The sequence below is a fragment of the Orcinus orca genome, chromosome 15 (genome assembly GCF_937001465.1).
Source record: "Orcinus orca chromosome 15, mOrcOrc1.1, whole genome shotgun sequence".
NCBI classification, from domain to species: Eukaryota; Metazoa; Chordata; class Mammalia; order Artiodactyla; family Delphinidae; genus Orcinus; species Orcinus orca.
Window position 1 is genome coordinate 51,205,922 of NC_064573.1, and position 17,892 is coordinate 51,223,813.

The window sequence follows — 17,892 nt, forward strand, 5'->3', positions numbered from 1 at the left end:
CAATATATACAAATATCAAATCGTTATTTTGTAACACCTGATACTAATATAATGTTATATGTCAACTATATCTCAATTTTTTTAAATTTAGGGTAGATTAAATTATGAAAATAAACTTCTAAGTAAATATCTCCCTCAGTCAATATACATGGGCTTGATTCAACTATAAACAGAAGACATTTAATGTAGAATTTTCTAAAATGCTTCTCAAGGTAAAGTTGTTCCAAAAAATTCACTCATAGAAAGTTCTAGGTTAAGCAAAGCTAATAACCATTTTCCTTTTCTGTGAGACTTCACAGATCCTTTATGAATTCTATGACTTCCCAAAAGTCTTTCTCGAGCTTTAACCAGCAAGCACTTTTTTCAGTAGACCACCTATTACTATAACAATGATTGGAGGACCTCTATATTAGAAGTTTATAGGTAATTATATTATTAAAAAGAAATCAGGTAACTAAATAAATGTTATTTAGCCACAAGTTTAAAAAAATAATTACCATGCAAATAAATAACATGGGGCTAGAGGACACCTGAGAATGATCTTGAAGAAACATAAATCTCCAAATGGAATGCATTTTAATTAAATCTTTAGAATATAAGCAAGTATTCCTGATACTTTATATCCATATTTAATATATATTTAAATAGTCATTTCATAATACTTGTATTAGTTTAACCAAAAAAAAAAACCATATAAAACTGATCTATTTAATGAAGTTCATAACTTCCACAGACCTTAAAACAATTTAAAACATTAAAGTAAACCAAAATTATTTCCTCATAAGTATCAGAAAAAGAGAAGCAGCAACAGGAAAATATTTTTAAATTGCATATAAAATAGTAAAACGTGACATCTTTACCTGGGATTTCCTCTTAGTGCAGCATGGTGTAGAGCATTAAATCCATTATTATTTGTAATGGTAACATCTGCTCCAGCTTCCAGAAGAACTGCCAGGATATCATCACGTTTCTTACTTATTGCATCATGAAGAGGGGTATCACCTTCAGAATCCTTTTTTTTAAAAAAAAGTTTAAAGAGACTTTCATTAGTTCTTTTTCAAGTAATCATTATATGTAATGTTAATACTTATAATGAACTACTGAACAAAGAAACAAAAGCAGAAGCCATACCCAACAACCCGTTAATAAAACATGCTGTGTGTTAAATTTTAAAATGCAGGCAAGAAATATTAGCCTCATTATAGTAAAGAAATTCCTACTCAGTCTAGATGGAAAAGACAATAAACATGCTGTAGCTTTCCAAAGAAAATAAAAAAGAAAATCAAAGAAGTACCCTCAAATATAATTTAGCAAATAACAAAATTTAATGAGGTGGAAAAGCTGCCCCCCACCGCAATTCATTAGCTTACAATGGCCTGCTATACCACATTCCTACCATTAATTATTATACTCTAAAATTCCACACCAAACCTACACCAGTCTTGGGAGTCCCATAGTAATGAATTTAAAGTCAGTGGTTATCAACCTTGGCTGCACTTTAGAATCTGTGGGGAGTTCTTAAAAAATCCCAATACCCAGGCTGTTCTTCAGACCAACTAAGCCAGAATTTCTGGGGGTGAAAGCCAGGCATCAATAATTTTTCAGAGCTCCCCAGATGATTATGTTGTGCAGTCACAGTTGAGAATCATTAATCCAAATGTTTTCAAAGGGCAGGAAAGTGGCTAGTTAACTCAAAGTGAAGACAAATGAAAAAGAAAATCTGACAGTCTCAGTCTACCTTTTTCTCAAGGTACTTTTTTCATTAATCAATGATCTAGCAATAAGTTGTTATTCACTATCAGTCATTTGGATAAATGGGTAATTTAGACCTTTTTCATATCATAGTCATAAATACTATTCTCAGTAAAGCCATATATAGCCTATCCTACGGCATATACCACAGATGCCAAATCCAGTCTTCCACCTATTTTTGTAAATAGTTTTACTGGAACACAGCCACACACATCCATTTATGTACTATCTACAGCAGCTTTCAGGCTACAATGGCAGTGTTGGACAGTTGTGATAGAAATCATATGGAAGCCTAAAATATCATCCGGCCCATTACATAAAAAGTTTGCCAATCTCAGGTGATATATTCATCCACACACATAAAAAATTCCCAATACAAGTTCAATCCAACAATCCAACTTCTATCCGCCTATCTGGTGGCACTAAAAATTCACAGTCTCCAACTTGAGATGGGCTCTTAACATGGCTGGCATAAGCTTCTACAGGTCCTCATCTATCCTGCCTTCTGTTCCCCACAGTAGCTATTCCAAACCTTCATCATTCTTCTCAATCACCCTTTCTACACCTACCAATCCCCACTCACTCTCAACAGATAAGTCTGCCTCCCATCCAAGACAAAAAAAGTTAGCAGGTATAAATTCCCACTCCTTCAACAGATTAACTCCCCTCAATTCCTCCCCCTATCCTCCAATCCAGCCATCCACTCAGAAGCTGTCGGTTCCCGACTCCATCAGTTCCAAAATGGATATACCTCAGAAATATCAGTCCGTAGTAACCATCTAGCTAAACAAAATCTCTGATTCTTTCAGTTCTTCTCAAACCCTCAGTCCCATTACTCTGGTTCTTCTTCTTCAGTACTTCTCTGAGATCTATCCAATTTAATTCACCTGGTTGCCAAAACTTCAGATGGGAAGAATCATTCCTTAGGTGACTCTTCAAAAATTAGGTCCTACTACAAATCAATCCTAAAACCCTATATATTTTTTCCAAATCAGAAAATCTTCCAAGACTGGATTAATGACTAGACCCAGACTCTAAGATAAATTAAGCTACAATTAAAATACTTTTGATACCTCTGAAGTAACTATAATGAAATGGTGAAGCTCACTATCATGATCAATAAAGTTAAATCAAATCAACTCAGAGCTGATATTTTCACAAGTCCCCATCCCCAACTCCCCCAAACAAAATCGATTTACTGATACTTTCTTAAAAAAGGCTTTTCTAAGAAGGAATAACTGCCAATTTTATGACAGTCTATACCTTCAGTATCATTTACTATGATCGATCATACAAAAAAGAACTGAAAACAAAAGAATGCTTACCACAAAACCTAGTACTTCCATTTAATAGAATCCTAGCAATACCTGCAGAATATATTCCTTTAAAGGTTTTACCTGAAGACTGGGATGACAGCCAAAGTCCAATAAAGTCTTCACCACTTGAAGGTGACCTTTATTGACAGCAATATGAAGTGGTGTCTGCCGGCGCTTGTTTCGTGCATTCAGATCAGCGCTGCCTCGGTGCAGCACTTCTATAACAGCACCTTCATCTCCAAAAGCTGCATGGTGAACGGCTCTATCTCCATCTTTATCCTAAACAGCAGCATTTAAATCTGAGTCAGTGAATATTTTAGAAAGAAAAATAAAACTCGAAGCTATAATAATTCATTAAGAACCATATTAATGTGAGAAAAGGAAACAGAAAACAGAATGGAGCCAACAAAATAACTAGAAATTCGCTTGAATCGTGATTAACTCCAAAGATAAATGATGATCTGGATCATTATATCATGCACACATATACCAGACCAATAGTTATATCAGAAGTAGCTTGATTCTTCAGTACTCCTAATTCATCAGCCATGATGGTTAAACCAACATTAGAAAATGTGAAATCACGACACAACTATATGAAGTTTTTTTCATTTAAAAAAATGTTACACAGATTTTTTAATAACATAAAAATTACACTAGCGATTGAGTAATTAAAAAAAAAAGAATGAATGCCGAACAGTATGATCTCAACTAGCTTTTTTTTTTTTTTTTTTTTTTGCGGTACGTGGGCCTCTCACTGCTGTGGCATTTCCCGTTGCGGAGCGCAAGCTCAGCAGCCATGGCCCACGGGCCCAGCCGCTCCGCAGCATGTGGGATCCTCCCAGATCGGGGCACGAACCTGTGTCCCCTGCATCGGCAGGCGGACTCTCAATCACTGCGCCACCAGGGAAGCCCTGATCTCAACTAGCTTTAAGCGAGAGAAATATATCAACATGTTAACATTGGTTATCTCTGGCTGGTGAGCATACACTTTTCTGTATATTTAAGAACAGAAAAAAATTAAGTATTTCATTTAAAGCTAAAAATGAAACAAAAACAAGTACAATTCTATACATTCAAAATTCCAAAACTATTTCAGAGGAATCCAGTAGCAATGCCTCACCTTCTGCTGGCATATTTCTGAGGAGACGAGAGGTAGAAAAAGACCCAACTGCTTTAATTTTTTTCAAATGCAAGAAACTGCTTTAAAAAAAAAATGCTTGTACTACACCATAAAGATAATAAACACAGTCCATACCAAAAAGAGTCTCATTACCTTGCTAGATGCAGATGGAGAAGGATATTATAAGGGTATTGTCTTTATTCCATACACATCTCAAATTTTAACACCCAGATGTAAGCATACTCTCAGACTTTCTCCAACCCATGGTAGCCCCTGGTGGACTCTAGTTTTTGCAAGTGGTTTGAAACTCCACATGGCACTCGAGCTTATCTGAACTACTTTTCAAAGATAACACAGATAAATACCGCTGTGGTTAAATATATTTAAAACAAATAAACAAAACAGTTGCTGAATTCAAAACAGTTTATGGTCTTTGCATATTTTCTCAAACAGATACTAAAAGTAAAACCGCTCAAGTAGAAGTCCATGACGGCTTGACAACCATTCTTGAAAAGGTAGGAATCCAAGACTCAGGAGTACTTCTACCTTACTAACATTCCAGCTAAACAAGGTTAGGAGTTTTTGTTACCTCTTAACATTAAGCATAAAGGAACTGGCAAACTACCACAGGAAAGATTTAAGATTCAACTCTTGTTCCTCTGAGTAGCATTATATTTAAACATTCCAGAAAAACAAGCTTCTTACAAAAAAAAATATGTTTGTGTGTACCTATTGTTAACCTCTCTAGTAACACATTTCAGTATTCAGAATCTTAGATGTAAGATCTTCCTAACCTCCAATCTGGATTTCTTTTCTGTTAAAATTTTTAAGCCTATCTAGTGGTACTCGTACCATTAAAAATGGGAATCCACTAACACTCACTGAATAAAAACAGGAACTATTTATGAAGTGTACCATATATTTATGATTGTTAGAAAACTGCTACCGAAACACTTATGCAGGTTCCGTCAACAATTTGTTTACATTAAAAAAAAAAACCTTAAAATCCAAATATATTTCAAAGGGAAATACACAAGGAAAGTTTAAAGATTTTGTAAAATACATATACACACTAGAAAACAACAATTCATTTCCAGATTTTTATTCTAAATTAGAAAATCTCAGTTGAACAAAGACCTTAACTTACAGGTTTTGTTGCTTTCTTCCGAATTTATCTTAAATATTCCAAAAAACCTCAAACATTGAGGTCATTATCCTGTCTTTGATACTGCCAACAAACGAGATGTTGAGGGACAACACAGTAGCTCACTTCCAAATGGTTACCTAAAAAGATCTGCAAAGGGGCCTCAGATTAAATCTTAAACTGATCTTGGTTCTTTCTATCCTCCTGCTCCTCTGTTTCCTCTCAGCCTCCAAAACCTCCTCTTGCTCCACTCTTCCCTTAGCTGATATATCCACAGACTACAGTCAACAAAATCAGGATCTGTAGGTCATACTCACCTACTTCCTTTCCCTGAACCCCTAGGTCAAACACCAAATTCTATGGCTATCTATTCTCTCTTGTCCAGTTCTACAGCTAATTAATTCACACCTTCCTTCATTCTCATTCACTTGACCTACTGCCACAGCTCACCCAGCATTCTTACCCCAATCTATTCTTCACACAAAAAACAGAATTCTCTTTGTAAAACACAGAATTTATGTTTAAAACTCTTTAATGTAACTCCATTATATAAAGAACAAACCTCTTTTAAAGCCTACTTCTGTGGACCATTCCAGACTCATCTGCTGCCATGTTCCCTCATATATAAAACTAACTTACCAACTTACTTCACCCCATATGTTCATGTGCTGCTCTCAGACTTCAATGCTCTTATTCATTACCTTTTTGGTTTGAAAATACACATTCTTTAAAACTCAGCTCAGGTAACTCCTCTCCTATGAAACTTGCCCTGCCTCTCACAAAATTATTTTAACTCTTCTTCTGTCATATCACTTATCACACTACAGAATAATAATTTGTTTGCAAGTCTGTCATTTTTATTTGACTGTGAGCTTCGTGCGGGCTATGACTGCATCTTAATCATCTTTACTCCCAATACGTATCATAGTACCTACTACTAGTAAGAACCAAAATGGGTGTTGAATTGAATCCTTAATATGCCTTAATAACAATCATGCATTTTTTTCTCAATATTTTTTTTAATGATTTTTTATTGTGGTAAAATACAAATAACATACCTGTGTCTCTGCATCTAAAATGTCTCCTATAGACTGTGCACAGTTAGAATATTTTTTTTAATCCATTCTGCTGTCTCTGTCTTTTGGAGTTTAATCCATTTAAAGTAATTACTGAGAAGGAAAAACTTCCATAACTTTGCTATTTGTTTTCCATATGCCATACAGCCTTTTTTCCCCCTCATTTCCTACATTACTGTCTCTTTTGTATTTAGTTGCTCTTTTGTAGTGAAATGTTTTAATTTCCTTCTCATTTCCTTTATGCTATAACTGTTTTCTTTGTGGTCATCACAGGTATTACATTTAACTTCCTAAAGTTATAACAATCTAATTTGAATTTATACCAGCTTAACTTCAACAACATACAAAAACTCTACTTGTTTACAGCTCCATCCCCACCCCTTTCAAGTTACTGATGTCACAAAATTACATCTTTGTACACAGTATGCCCCAAAACACAAGCTAATAACTGTTTTTTAAAAATCCATCAGTCTCTTAAATTATGTAGAAAATAAGATGTGGAGTTACACACTGTTGTTAAAATAATGCTTTCTTTTATAATTGCCCTTGTATTTGCCTTTACTGAGATTTTATTTCTTCATATGGCTCCGGGTTACTGTCTAATATCCTTTCATTTCAACCTGCAGGACTCCCTTTTGGGATTCTTACAAGGCAGGTCCAGTGGCAACAAACTCCCTCAGCTTTTGTCTGGGAATGTCTTAATTTCTCCCTCATTTTTGAAGTACAGTTTTGCTAGATATATGATTCTTGGTTGACAGGTTTTTTGGGGTTTTTTTTTTGCCGTACGCGGGCCTCTCACTGTTGTGGCCTCTCCCGCTGCGGAGCACAGGCTCCAGACGTGCAGGCCCAGCGGCCATTGCTCATGGGCCCAGCCGCTCCGCGCCATGTGGGATCCTCCCTGACCGGGGCACGAACCCGTGTCCCCTGCATCGGCAGGCAGACTTTCAACCACTGCGCCACCAGGGAAGCCCCTTTTTTTGTTTTTTGTTTCTTCCTTTTTAGCACTTCGAAGATATCAGCCCACTATCTTCTGGCCTCCAAAGTTTTTGATGAGAAATCTGTTGAAAATCTTAGAAGGATCTCTTATAAGTGACACGTCGCTTCTCTCTTGCTGCTTTCAAGATTCTCTCTTTGTCTTTTGAAAGTTTGATTATAATGTATCTCAATGTGGGGCTGAGTTCATCCTATTTGGAATTCATTCTGCTTTTTGGATGTTTATATCTTTCATCAAATCTGGGGAGTTTCTAGCCATTGTTTCTTCAAATAACCTCTCTGCCCCTTTCTCTCTTTCTGCCTTCTCTTTCTAGGATTCTCACAATGCGTATGGTGATCCGCTTGATGATGCCCCACAGGTCCCTTAGGCTCTCTTCATTTTTCTTTCTGTTTCTCAGACTTGATAATTCCCATTGTCCTATCTTCCAGTTCACTGGTTCTTTCTTCTGCCTGGTTAAATCTCTCTTTGAATTCCCCTATGAATTTTTCATTTAAGTTCTTATACTTTTCAGCTTTGGAATTTGTTTTTAGTTTCTTTTTAGGAGATCTATGTCTTCATTGATATTTCCATTTTGTTCACACATCATTTTCTTGACCTTCTACACATCTTCATTTAGTTCTTTGAGAATCTTTAAGACAACTGTTTTAGAGTCATTGTCTAGTAGATTGCCATCTGGTTTTTCTCAGGTACATTTACTTGTTGGTTTATTTTTTTTTCCTTTGAATGGGCCATACTTTCCTATTTCGCTGTTTACCTTGTGATTTTTCTGTTGAAAACTGGACATTTGAATCTAATAATGCCATAAGTCTGGAAATCAGGAGCCTTCTCCTTCTGCAGGGTTTGTTTTTGGTTTTGGTTTTGGTTTGGTTTTGACTGTTTTAGCCTGTCTTCATGCTTACAGCCTGAGGTGTAAACTTAAGGTCTCCTTGGGTCTTTTCTGAGCCTGCACCTTTCCTCAGGTATGTGCAATGCCTTTCTAATTTCCCTCATATATGCAGTTGCTTTTGAATGTCGTAGTCTTTAATGCCAGGCTTCCAAAAGGAGAAAAAGAAAAATGGGAGGGGAAGCAGAAAAAAGCACAGACCATTAAATCCTCTGGAAGTAACTTCAGCCAATGAGGAAGGGTTTGCAACAATGGGAGGGTGCAACAATGGCTACCCACCTCCGTGCCTGCACCTCCATAATCAGAAGCAGCAATCAAGGATTAGAACACCTTGCAAGCTGATCTAAGAACACATACCTGGCTGCCTGTCACTGGGCTGGAGGGTGGGGTATGTGTAGCTCCTGCTGAGCTAAGAGCTGAAATTGACCAAAATTAACCCCCAAGCCTTCCCTTGGAAGTAGCAAGCCTTCAACAGAAGCCAGAGGTCTAAAATAGTTACATCAGAAAGATTCTGCCATTGCAGTTGTTGTCTAGATGGGGAGATGGATTCCTAGTACTTCCTACTCCACCACCGTCCCAGAATCCTCTTGGTAACCATCATGACTTTTTTCTTTTCTTTGGCTGCACTGCGTCTTTGCTGCTGCGCGCGGGCTTTCTCTAGCTGCAGTGAGCGGGGGTTACTCTTCATTGCAGCGCGTGGGCTTCTCATTGCTATGGCTTCTCTTGCTGCGGAGCACAGGCTCTAGGCACACAGGCTTCAGCAGTTGTGGCTCACAGGCTCAGGAGTTGTGGCTCGCAGGCTGAGTAGTTGTGGCACACGAGCTTAGTTGCTCCGCGGCATGTAGGATCTTCCCGGACAAGGGCTTGAACCCATGTCCCCTGCATTGGCAGGCAGATTCTTAACCACTGCACCACCAGGGAAGTCCCCATGATTTTTGCCATCAATGAAATTACATATGTCCTGAACTCACTGATATTCTCAGTAAATTAGGTCAACTATTATATTATTAGGTCAATATTTTATTATTCTCAAATATAATATTATACTTCATCTTACTTTCCTTAAAACTTGTTCAGTTAATCAAGATGCTGGTATTGTGATCATATTAAAACCTTTAGATTGTCTGGAAATGGTGTATTCTGGTTTGTTCGTTCATTTATTCATTCCTTCAATGAGTATTTACTAGGTGCCTACTATGAGCTCAATACTGTTCTGGACACTGGAGAACAACAATGGGCAAGATAAAGTTCACCCTCATGGAGTTTACATTCTAGTGGGGGAGACAGAATATTATAAATGAAATAAGTAAATAAAATGTAAATGTTAGGTAGTAGAAAGTGCCAAGGAGAAAAAACAGCAGGGAAAAAAGATTAGATAAGACAGCCAAGGGATGGCCCCTCCCAAGGAAGGTTTGAGTAAATACCTGAAAGAAGTGAAAGAGAAGGCCATGAAGATATCTGGGAGAAGAGAAGTGTGAGGAAACAAGCACAGTGGCAGCAGGAAAGATGAAAACTGTTTACATTCTGGATATATTTTAAAGAGCCAACAGAATTTAGTGATAGACCAAATGAGGAATATGGGGAAAATAAAGAGGAATCAATGAATGACGATTCTTAAGACCCAACCTGCACAACTAAATTTACTGATAAGGGAGAACTATAAAACTATGATATGTCCCCTTTGAAAACCTGACCTTTTTTATTTGGGCAATCTTAGATTGCAGTCTGCATTCCTGTAAAAGGCACCTTAACGACTGTTTTCTGGGTCTTATAAATCAAATCTTTCTCTTGACATCCCATGTTTTTAATAGTGCCAGTATTTCGGGGGGGGGGGCATGTAGGGAGGTGGGAAAGCCTCTGGTCACAACCTGAATTAACATGGATCCCCAGGAACCACATATACCAATTCCTAGAGCCATTCTGGATGTTATTATTCTGAGTTCTGACTTGTTTTTAAGGAAAGAATTTCCTTAAACTGACCAGTCTTAAAGTCCACTTGCCCGTTCCTTTTCAGATTACAGTTAAATAAAAAGTTTATACAGTTTTGTTTTCATTAACTAGATAAGCAGAATCAGACAGAATTAGCATCTGGGTTTTTTTTTGAGAAACTCTGCTAACTCCCACTAGTTGGAAAGAAATCTTTAATAAGAACAGGGACTTCCCTGGTGGCGCAGTGGTTAAGAATCCACGTGCCAACGCAGGGGACATGGGTTCAAGCCCTGGTCCGGGAAGATCCTACGTGCTGCGGAGCAACTAAGTCCATGCGCCACAAATACTGAGCCTGCGCTCTAGAGCCCGCGAGCCACAACTACTGAAGCCCGTGTGCCTAGAGCCTGTGTTCTGCAACAAGAGAATCCATCGCAATGAGAAGCCCGCGCACTGCAACGAAGAGTAGCTCCCGCTCGCTGCAACTAGAGAAAGCCCGTGCGCAGCAACGAAGACCCAACGCAGCCAAAAATGAAACAAACAAATCAATTTTTAAAAAAAAGAACACAGGTAATAATAACACTTTAAATTCCCATTGTGTTCTACATTACAAATGGTATCTTAATTATTTCCCTTACTCTATTCCCCAACCCTTTCAGTTATTTTCATAGATGAGGAAACTGAAGCTTATACCAATTAAACTTTTTGCCCAATATCATTTTAGACAGCAACAATACCATTAAAACTTGGGTTTTCTGACAATGTCGAGTACTGTTCCCTACTATTAATATTCTCCATTAAAAGAGTTTTCATTAACCTTAAATAATGAAACCACCTAAAGTTTACTGATATCGTCAGTATATATTTGTACTATATTTGAAAAACTTACTGTAAAGAACACATTTTTTTAAAAGTGGGCTTCCTTTCCATTAAAATAAATCCTCCATACCTTTACCTATTATATTCATCAGTAGGGGGGGAAAAAAAAAACAACTGAGTCCCTGGAGGATCAAACATTAGCTCACCCATATCAACATACCTAAGATCTCACAGTCCTCAGTGCCTTTGACTACACATTAAGAAGGAAACAGAATGTAATCCTACTGTACTCAGTAGGTCATACATAGAGACAACCAACTTTCCAAAATAGCTCTGAGTTTTCCCTAAGAAAAAGAAATAGGGAAAAAATGTAACCTTATCACATATTTGAAAGGTATAATATATAGCAAATAATTTAGCTTACTAACAGCTTAAATCAACTAAAATCTGTAATAGTCATCTATATTAGGGGCCAGCAAACTTTTCTGTGAAGGGCCAGAAAGTAAATATTTTAGGTTTTACAGGTTATATGATCTCTTATCACAACTACACAACTACTCAATTCTGCAGTTGTAGCACAAAAGCAGCCATACACAATAAAATTAAGTAATGGGTGTGTTGTGTTCCAATAATACTTTAAAATACAAATGAAGGGCTGGACTTGGCCTGCGGGCTATAGTTTGCAACCTGTAATCTATACTATCTTGAGCTCACTTCCTGATGGAGATGAAAATAATTAATACAGATACAGAATGAGATAACTAGACAACAAAATATATTATTCTCTTTATTCTTCAGCTAACCTCAAAACTTTTAATAAAATTAGATTTTTAAAAAATCACTGTTAAATTATTGTGCCTACATGTGCTAAAGGTACAATAAAGTTTTTAGAAAAGAGTACTTATCTCCTAGGATACATACTAAAATATTTACAGATTAAATAATATGATATCTGGATCTGCTTCAAAGTAAGTCAGTGGAGGAAATGGGAGGCAAGAGGGTACAGATAAGACAAATTTGACCAGGAAAAAGAACTGAAGTAGAATAATGGGTACACAGTATTCATTATACTATTCTATTTCTATACATGTTTAAAATTTCCAATAATAAAAAAATTAACAGCAACCAATCAACTTACAAACAAGCTAGTGCATGATGAATCACAATTTTAAGTGCATTCGTAAAATTAGCTATTTTCTCCAACTTTTAAACCAGGATCTCCCAACCTCAGCACTACTGACATTTTGGACCAGATAACTCTTTGTTGCGAGAGCTGTCCTGTACACTGCAGGATATTTAGTAGCATCCTTAGTTTCTACCCATTAGATGCCAGTAATACTCCCCTGCTCCCCAGCAACCAGTTGTGACAATCAAAAATGTCTCCACAAAATGCCCCCATGGGACAAAAATGTGCCCCAATTAAGAATCACTGTTTTAAACAAACTATATTGCTGTTTATGACAGACAATGTTAATTCTTACATTCTAGAAAAATGAAACTTTGATAAATTTTTGTTTTACTCTTAGGCAATGAGTTATATTTATATTTCAATCCAATTTTTAAATGTAGTTTTTCCTCTACCAGTCGGGACACTGTGTTATTAATTTAACCTGATGTGTAAATATTCCTTTTTCACTCTATTTCTACAAATTACATCTGCCTACAATGGTTTTTGAAACAGAAAATGCACAGAATGGAAATCCAAAGGAGGAGGTATGGTACAAGTCCACCTGTACCTTACTGCTTTAGTAAGAGATGTGGTTTCCAAAGTGAAAGATAAATAATTTACAAACACCTAGCCTACTGAGCTTCACTCCAACTCCAAGCTTATGTGTACAGTAATAACTAACCATTTGCTTTGTATTTGAGTTCAATTAAGGAAAAAAAAACCTACTCTTGAGAAATAGTGCTAACTTCGTTCCCCACCCCACAGCTACATCCCTATTCTACACAACGTCTCATATAGTTTACAAACGTATAATATACTAATTTAAAATTCAAGCTCTAGGCAAAAGAAAAATTCCAACATCAAAGATGACTTATTTACACCTACAAAACCAATGGCTCTTTAGTAGCTGTCCAACAACTCAAGATATATACAACTGGGGAAAAAAAGCAAAAATAATGTAAGACTTCTCTTTTGAAATATATGTCATTAAAATTTTATAATTAGTAAAAACAGACTGGTCAACAAATTTAGCCCTCAGAAATTCAAATCCATATTAAATAGCTTCCTCAGATGAGAGTGTCATTTGGACAAAATTGCAACCTTTTGCCTAGTTAAACTTTGATAGAATTTGGCTTATTCCTAAATAATCTTGTATTAGACTAAAACAAATGTAATTCTAATATACTCTTTAAGTGATGAGGTTATAGTTAGCTACAACAAAGGGAGCCATCCCTCATACCAGCCATACAATGAAATTCCAATGATAGTAAAAATCATTTATTTCTCCTTTAATAAGAATATACTCTAAATTAAGCACATATACACACATAGAGCGATAAACATGCGTTATAAAAATCTTCAAAAACCCATATAAAGATCAGGAAACAAAACGACTAAACAAATTCTAGTTGACTTTTTCCCTCAGGAGACAAACAACAACAACAACAACAAAAGGCCTCTGAGTGTCACATATCAGGAAAAATCTTGCCGCACATGATTTATATTCCTATTCCCTCAATTTCCCCAGCATGACTCATGGGTAAATCCAACTGGGCTCCCAACAACATAGTGCTTCTACCATAGCAAAGGGAAACTCAACTATCTTCACTTAGGGTTATGCCTAGAATATTGAGCCATCACAGAAAAACACGAAATGTTTCAAGCTGTCTTTTGTCAAATTTTTCTTTTCAATCAGAAGAGCCTTAGGTTAATATTAAATTTCAAAATGAAAAAAATCCATCTCATGATAAGAAGTACCATTTCTAGGACATTAATTTTTACTTAAAATATTCTTTAAGCTTAGTTTTAATTACCTCTGCTTCTACATCCACATTTTGCTTCAAAAGTAACTTCAAAATGTCAACATGTCCATTCTGACTAGCAGCTTGCATGGCTGTGTGACCAGCACACTGTCCATTCACCTAAATAAAAAAAGAAAGGATGAAGGAATGTCACAAATCAGAAAGAGCCAATATATACATACAGTGTAGGTTTAAAGGCAGCAAATTATATGATTCTATGAAAACAATTTAGGTTGGTGTTCTATATATCCTAGCATAGATCACCAGAAACTGGTTTCTCTAATTTAGGGAGGGATACAGGAACTTGGAAATTTCCATTGTTCAAAGAGTTATGAAAACTTTTAGGCAGTCTGCAAAGGTGAAAGTAGAAAAGAAGGAGGGGAAGAAGGGACGAAGGGAAGTAAGTTACATTCGTTTTGCATGTATATATCTACTTGAATTATTAAATCTCAGAGTCTGTTTCAATGAAGAAAAAATAATGAAGTGAATGGAAAAACCTTTAGAAAAGATACTGTCTGCTACAGTATAAAGAAATTCAATTCAGCCAATATAGCCAAATGCTAATGGTAGTTTGACAAATGCAAACTACCACGAAGCATACATAAATGAGTTCCCAGGGTAGCTATACACAACTGTTCTAATATAAAGCAGTAATTTTCAACCAACCTTTTCTTCACTTCAGATGTTGTGTAAATGCATTACTTATTCATGGATACACCCAAGTCTAATTCCTTAATCCCACTACATTCACTCCCATCCATAAAACCTTTTATAAAAAATGGCCAAGGACACCAATTACTAATATAAGAAAAGGGGGATATCATTACAGATACCATGGACATTAAAAGGATAATATGGAATATTCTGGAAACTGCCCACAAATTTGATAGGCTAGATGAAATGGACCAATTTCTTGAAAGACACAATCTGCCAAAACTCACACAAGAAGGAACAGACCACGTGAAAGGCCTCTGTCCAATAAAGAAACTGAATCAATAATTAATTAATTTCAAAAACCAAAAGCACCAGGCCCATATGGGTTTACCAGTGAATTCTACCAAATATTTAAGGAAGAATTATACCAATTCTCTACGATCTCTTTCAGAGGCTAGAAGCTGAAGGAAAACTTCCTAAGTCATTCTATGAGGGCAGATTACCCTAATACGAAAACTGGACAAAGACACTACAAGAAAGGAAAACTACAGACCAATATCTCTCATGAACACAGATACAAAAATCCTCAACAAAATGTTAGCAAATCAAATCCCAAAAAGTACATAAAGAATTATACACCACAACCAAGTAGAATTTATCCCAGGTATGGAAGGCTGGTTCAACATTCAAAACTCAATTAACGTAATCCATCACATGAACAGAGTTAAGAAGAAAAATCACATGATTGTATCAATAGATGCAGAAAAAGTGTGTGAAAAAATCCAACACCCATCATAAAAACTCTCAGTAAACAAGGAATAAAGGGGAACTTTCTCAATTTGAAAAAGACTAGGTACAAAAAAATTACAGCTAGCATCATATTTAATGGTGAGAAACTCCCAACTTTCCTATTAAAATTGGGTACAAGGCAAGCAGGTCCACTCCCACCACTCCTTTTCAACATCATACTAGAAATCCTTGCTAATACTGTAAGGCAAGAAAAGAAAATAAAAGGTATACAGATTGAGAAGGAAGACAGGAAACTGTCCTTGTCCACAGATGACATGATCATCTATGTAGAAAATCTGAAAGAGACCAAAAACCTCCTGGAACTAATAAGCAATTATAGCTAGGCTGCAGGATACAAGGTTAATACACAAGTGTCAATTGCATTCCTATATACTAACAAACAAGTAGAATATGAAACTGAAAACATAGTATCACAGCACAGCAAAGGAAATCATCAACAAAATGAAAAGGCAACCTGCTGAATAGGAGAAAATATGTGCAAATCATATATCTGATAAGTTAATATCCAAAATACATAAAGAACCCATACAACTCAAAAGCAAGAAAAACAATTTGATTAAAGAATGAGCAGAGGATCTGAATGGACATTTTTCCAACGAAAACATACAGATGGCCAACAGGTACATAGAAAGATGCTCAACATTACTAATAATCAAGGAAATGTATAAAAAAACCACAATACCATCACATTACCATTACACGCCCCAAAATCAAACACTAAAGTATAAATCTAACAAAATATGTATAAGATCTACATGAGGAGAACTACAAAACTCTGATGAATGAAATCAAGGAACTAAATAAATGGAGTATACTCCATGTTCATGGATAGAAAGACTAACAGTTCTTCCCAACTTGACCCATAAATTCAATGCAATCCCTATCAAAATCCCAGCAAGTTATTTTATGGATACTGACAAACTGATTCTAAAGTTTATATTGAAAGGCAAAAGACCCAGAATAGCCAACTTAATACTGAAGAAGAACAAATCTGGAGGACTGACACTACCTGACTCCAAGACTTACTACAAAGCTACAGTAATCAAGACAGTGTGGTACTGGCCAAAGAATAGACAAACAGAGCAAAGGAAAAGAACAGAAAGCCCAGAAATAGCCTCTCATAAATATAGTCAAGTGATTTTTAACAAAGAAGCGAAGGCAATACAACGGAGCAAAGATAATCTTTTTAACAAATGGTGCTGGAACCACATGCAAAAAATGAATCTAGATACAGACCTTACACTTTTCACAAAAATTAACAAAATGGATCACAGACCTAAATGTAAAACACAAAACTATAAAACTTCTAAAAGATAACACAGGAGAAACCCTAGATGACCTTGGGTATGGTGATGACTTTTTTTTTTAAGATACAACACCAAAGACATGATCTGTGAAAGAAATAGTTGATAAGCTGAACTTCACTAAAATTAAGATTTCCTGCTCTGCAAAACAAAATATCAAGGTAATGAGAAGACAAGCCACGGACTGGGAAAAAATATTTGCAAAAGACATATCTAATAAAGTACTGTTATCCAAAATATACAAAGAGCTCTTAAAACTCAACATTAAGAAAACAGCCCAATTAAAAAATGGGCCAAAGACCTGAACAAACACCTCACCAAAGAAGACATACAAATGGCAAATAAGCATATGAAAAGATGCTCCACAATATATATCATCAGGGAAACACATTCTTACTATATGATCCAGCAATCACATTCCTTAGTACTAATCTAAAGAAAGCTGAAAACTTACGTCCACACAAAAACCTGCATACAGACATTTATAGCAGCTTTATTCATAACTAACAAAACTTGGAAGCAACCAGTATGTCCTACATAGGTGAATGGGTAAACCCTGATGCAACCAGACAATGGAATATTAATCAGCACTAAAAAGAAACAAGCTATCAAGACACAGAAAGACATGGAAGAAACTTGAATGCCTATTACCAAGTGAAAGAAGCCAAGCTGAAAAGGTTACATACTGTATGATTCCAACTATATGACATTCTGGAAAAGGCAAAACTATGAATACAATAAAAAGATCAGTGGTTGCCAGAGATGGGGTGGGGAAAAGAGGTGAATAGGCAGACCACAGAAGATTTTTAGGGCAGTAAAAATGCTCTGTATGATATTATAATGATGGATACATATCATTATACCTTAGTACAAACCCACAGAAGGTACAACACCAAGAGTGAACTCTAAGGTAAACTATGGACTTTGGGTGATTATGATGTGTCAATATAGGTCATCCTTAGTAAAATAATGTACCATTCTAGCAAGTGATGTTGATAATGCGGGAGGCTATGCATTTGGATAGACTGGGAATACATGGGAAATCTCTGTACCTCTCTCAATTTTAGTTTGTAAAACTGCTCTAAAGATAAAATCTAAAATAAAAAATGATCAAAAATTCC

General features: G+C 36.1%; 2 protein-coding genes and 1 long non-coding RNA gene across 3 annotated transcripts in view; 1 reads left to right on the forward strand and 2 right to left on the reverse strand.

Annotated features, from left to right (window-relative positions):
* Window positions 1-17,892, forward strand: part of ESCO1 (establishment of sister chromatid cohesion N-acetyltransferase 1) — a 1,212,023-nt gene that overhangs the window by 971,248 nt on the left and 222,883 nt on the right. The gene's annotated exons all lie outside the window — the stretch shown is intronic.
* Window positions 1-17,892, reverse strand: part of MIB1 (MIB E3 ubiquitin protein ligase 1) — a 117,592-nt gene that overhangs the window by 51,895 nt on the left and 47,805 nt on the right. The window contains exons 10-12 of the mRNA XM_004273761.4: window positions 14,016-14,123; window positions 3,150-3,347; window positions 861-1,012 (exon numbers count right to left, since the gene is read on the reverse strand). Coding sequence (XP_004273809.1) covers window positions 861-1,012; window positions 3,150-3,347; window positions 14,016-14,123 — 458 coding nt within the window. The remainder of the gene's footprint in view (window positions 1-860; window positions 1,013-3,149; window positions 3,348-14,015; window positions 14,124-17,892) is intronic.
* Window positions 4,273-14,006, reverse strand: LOC125961276 (uncharacterized). The gene is made up of 2 exons (XR_007471736.1): window positions 11,254-14,006; window positions 4,273-5,485 (listed from the first exon to the last, which is right to left on the reverse strand). It is a non-coding gene; the product is annotated as an uncharacterized LOC125961276 (long non-coding RNA).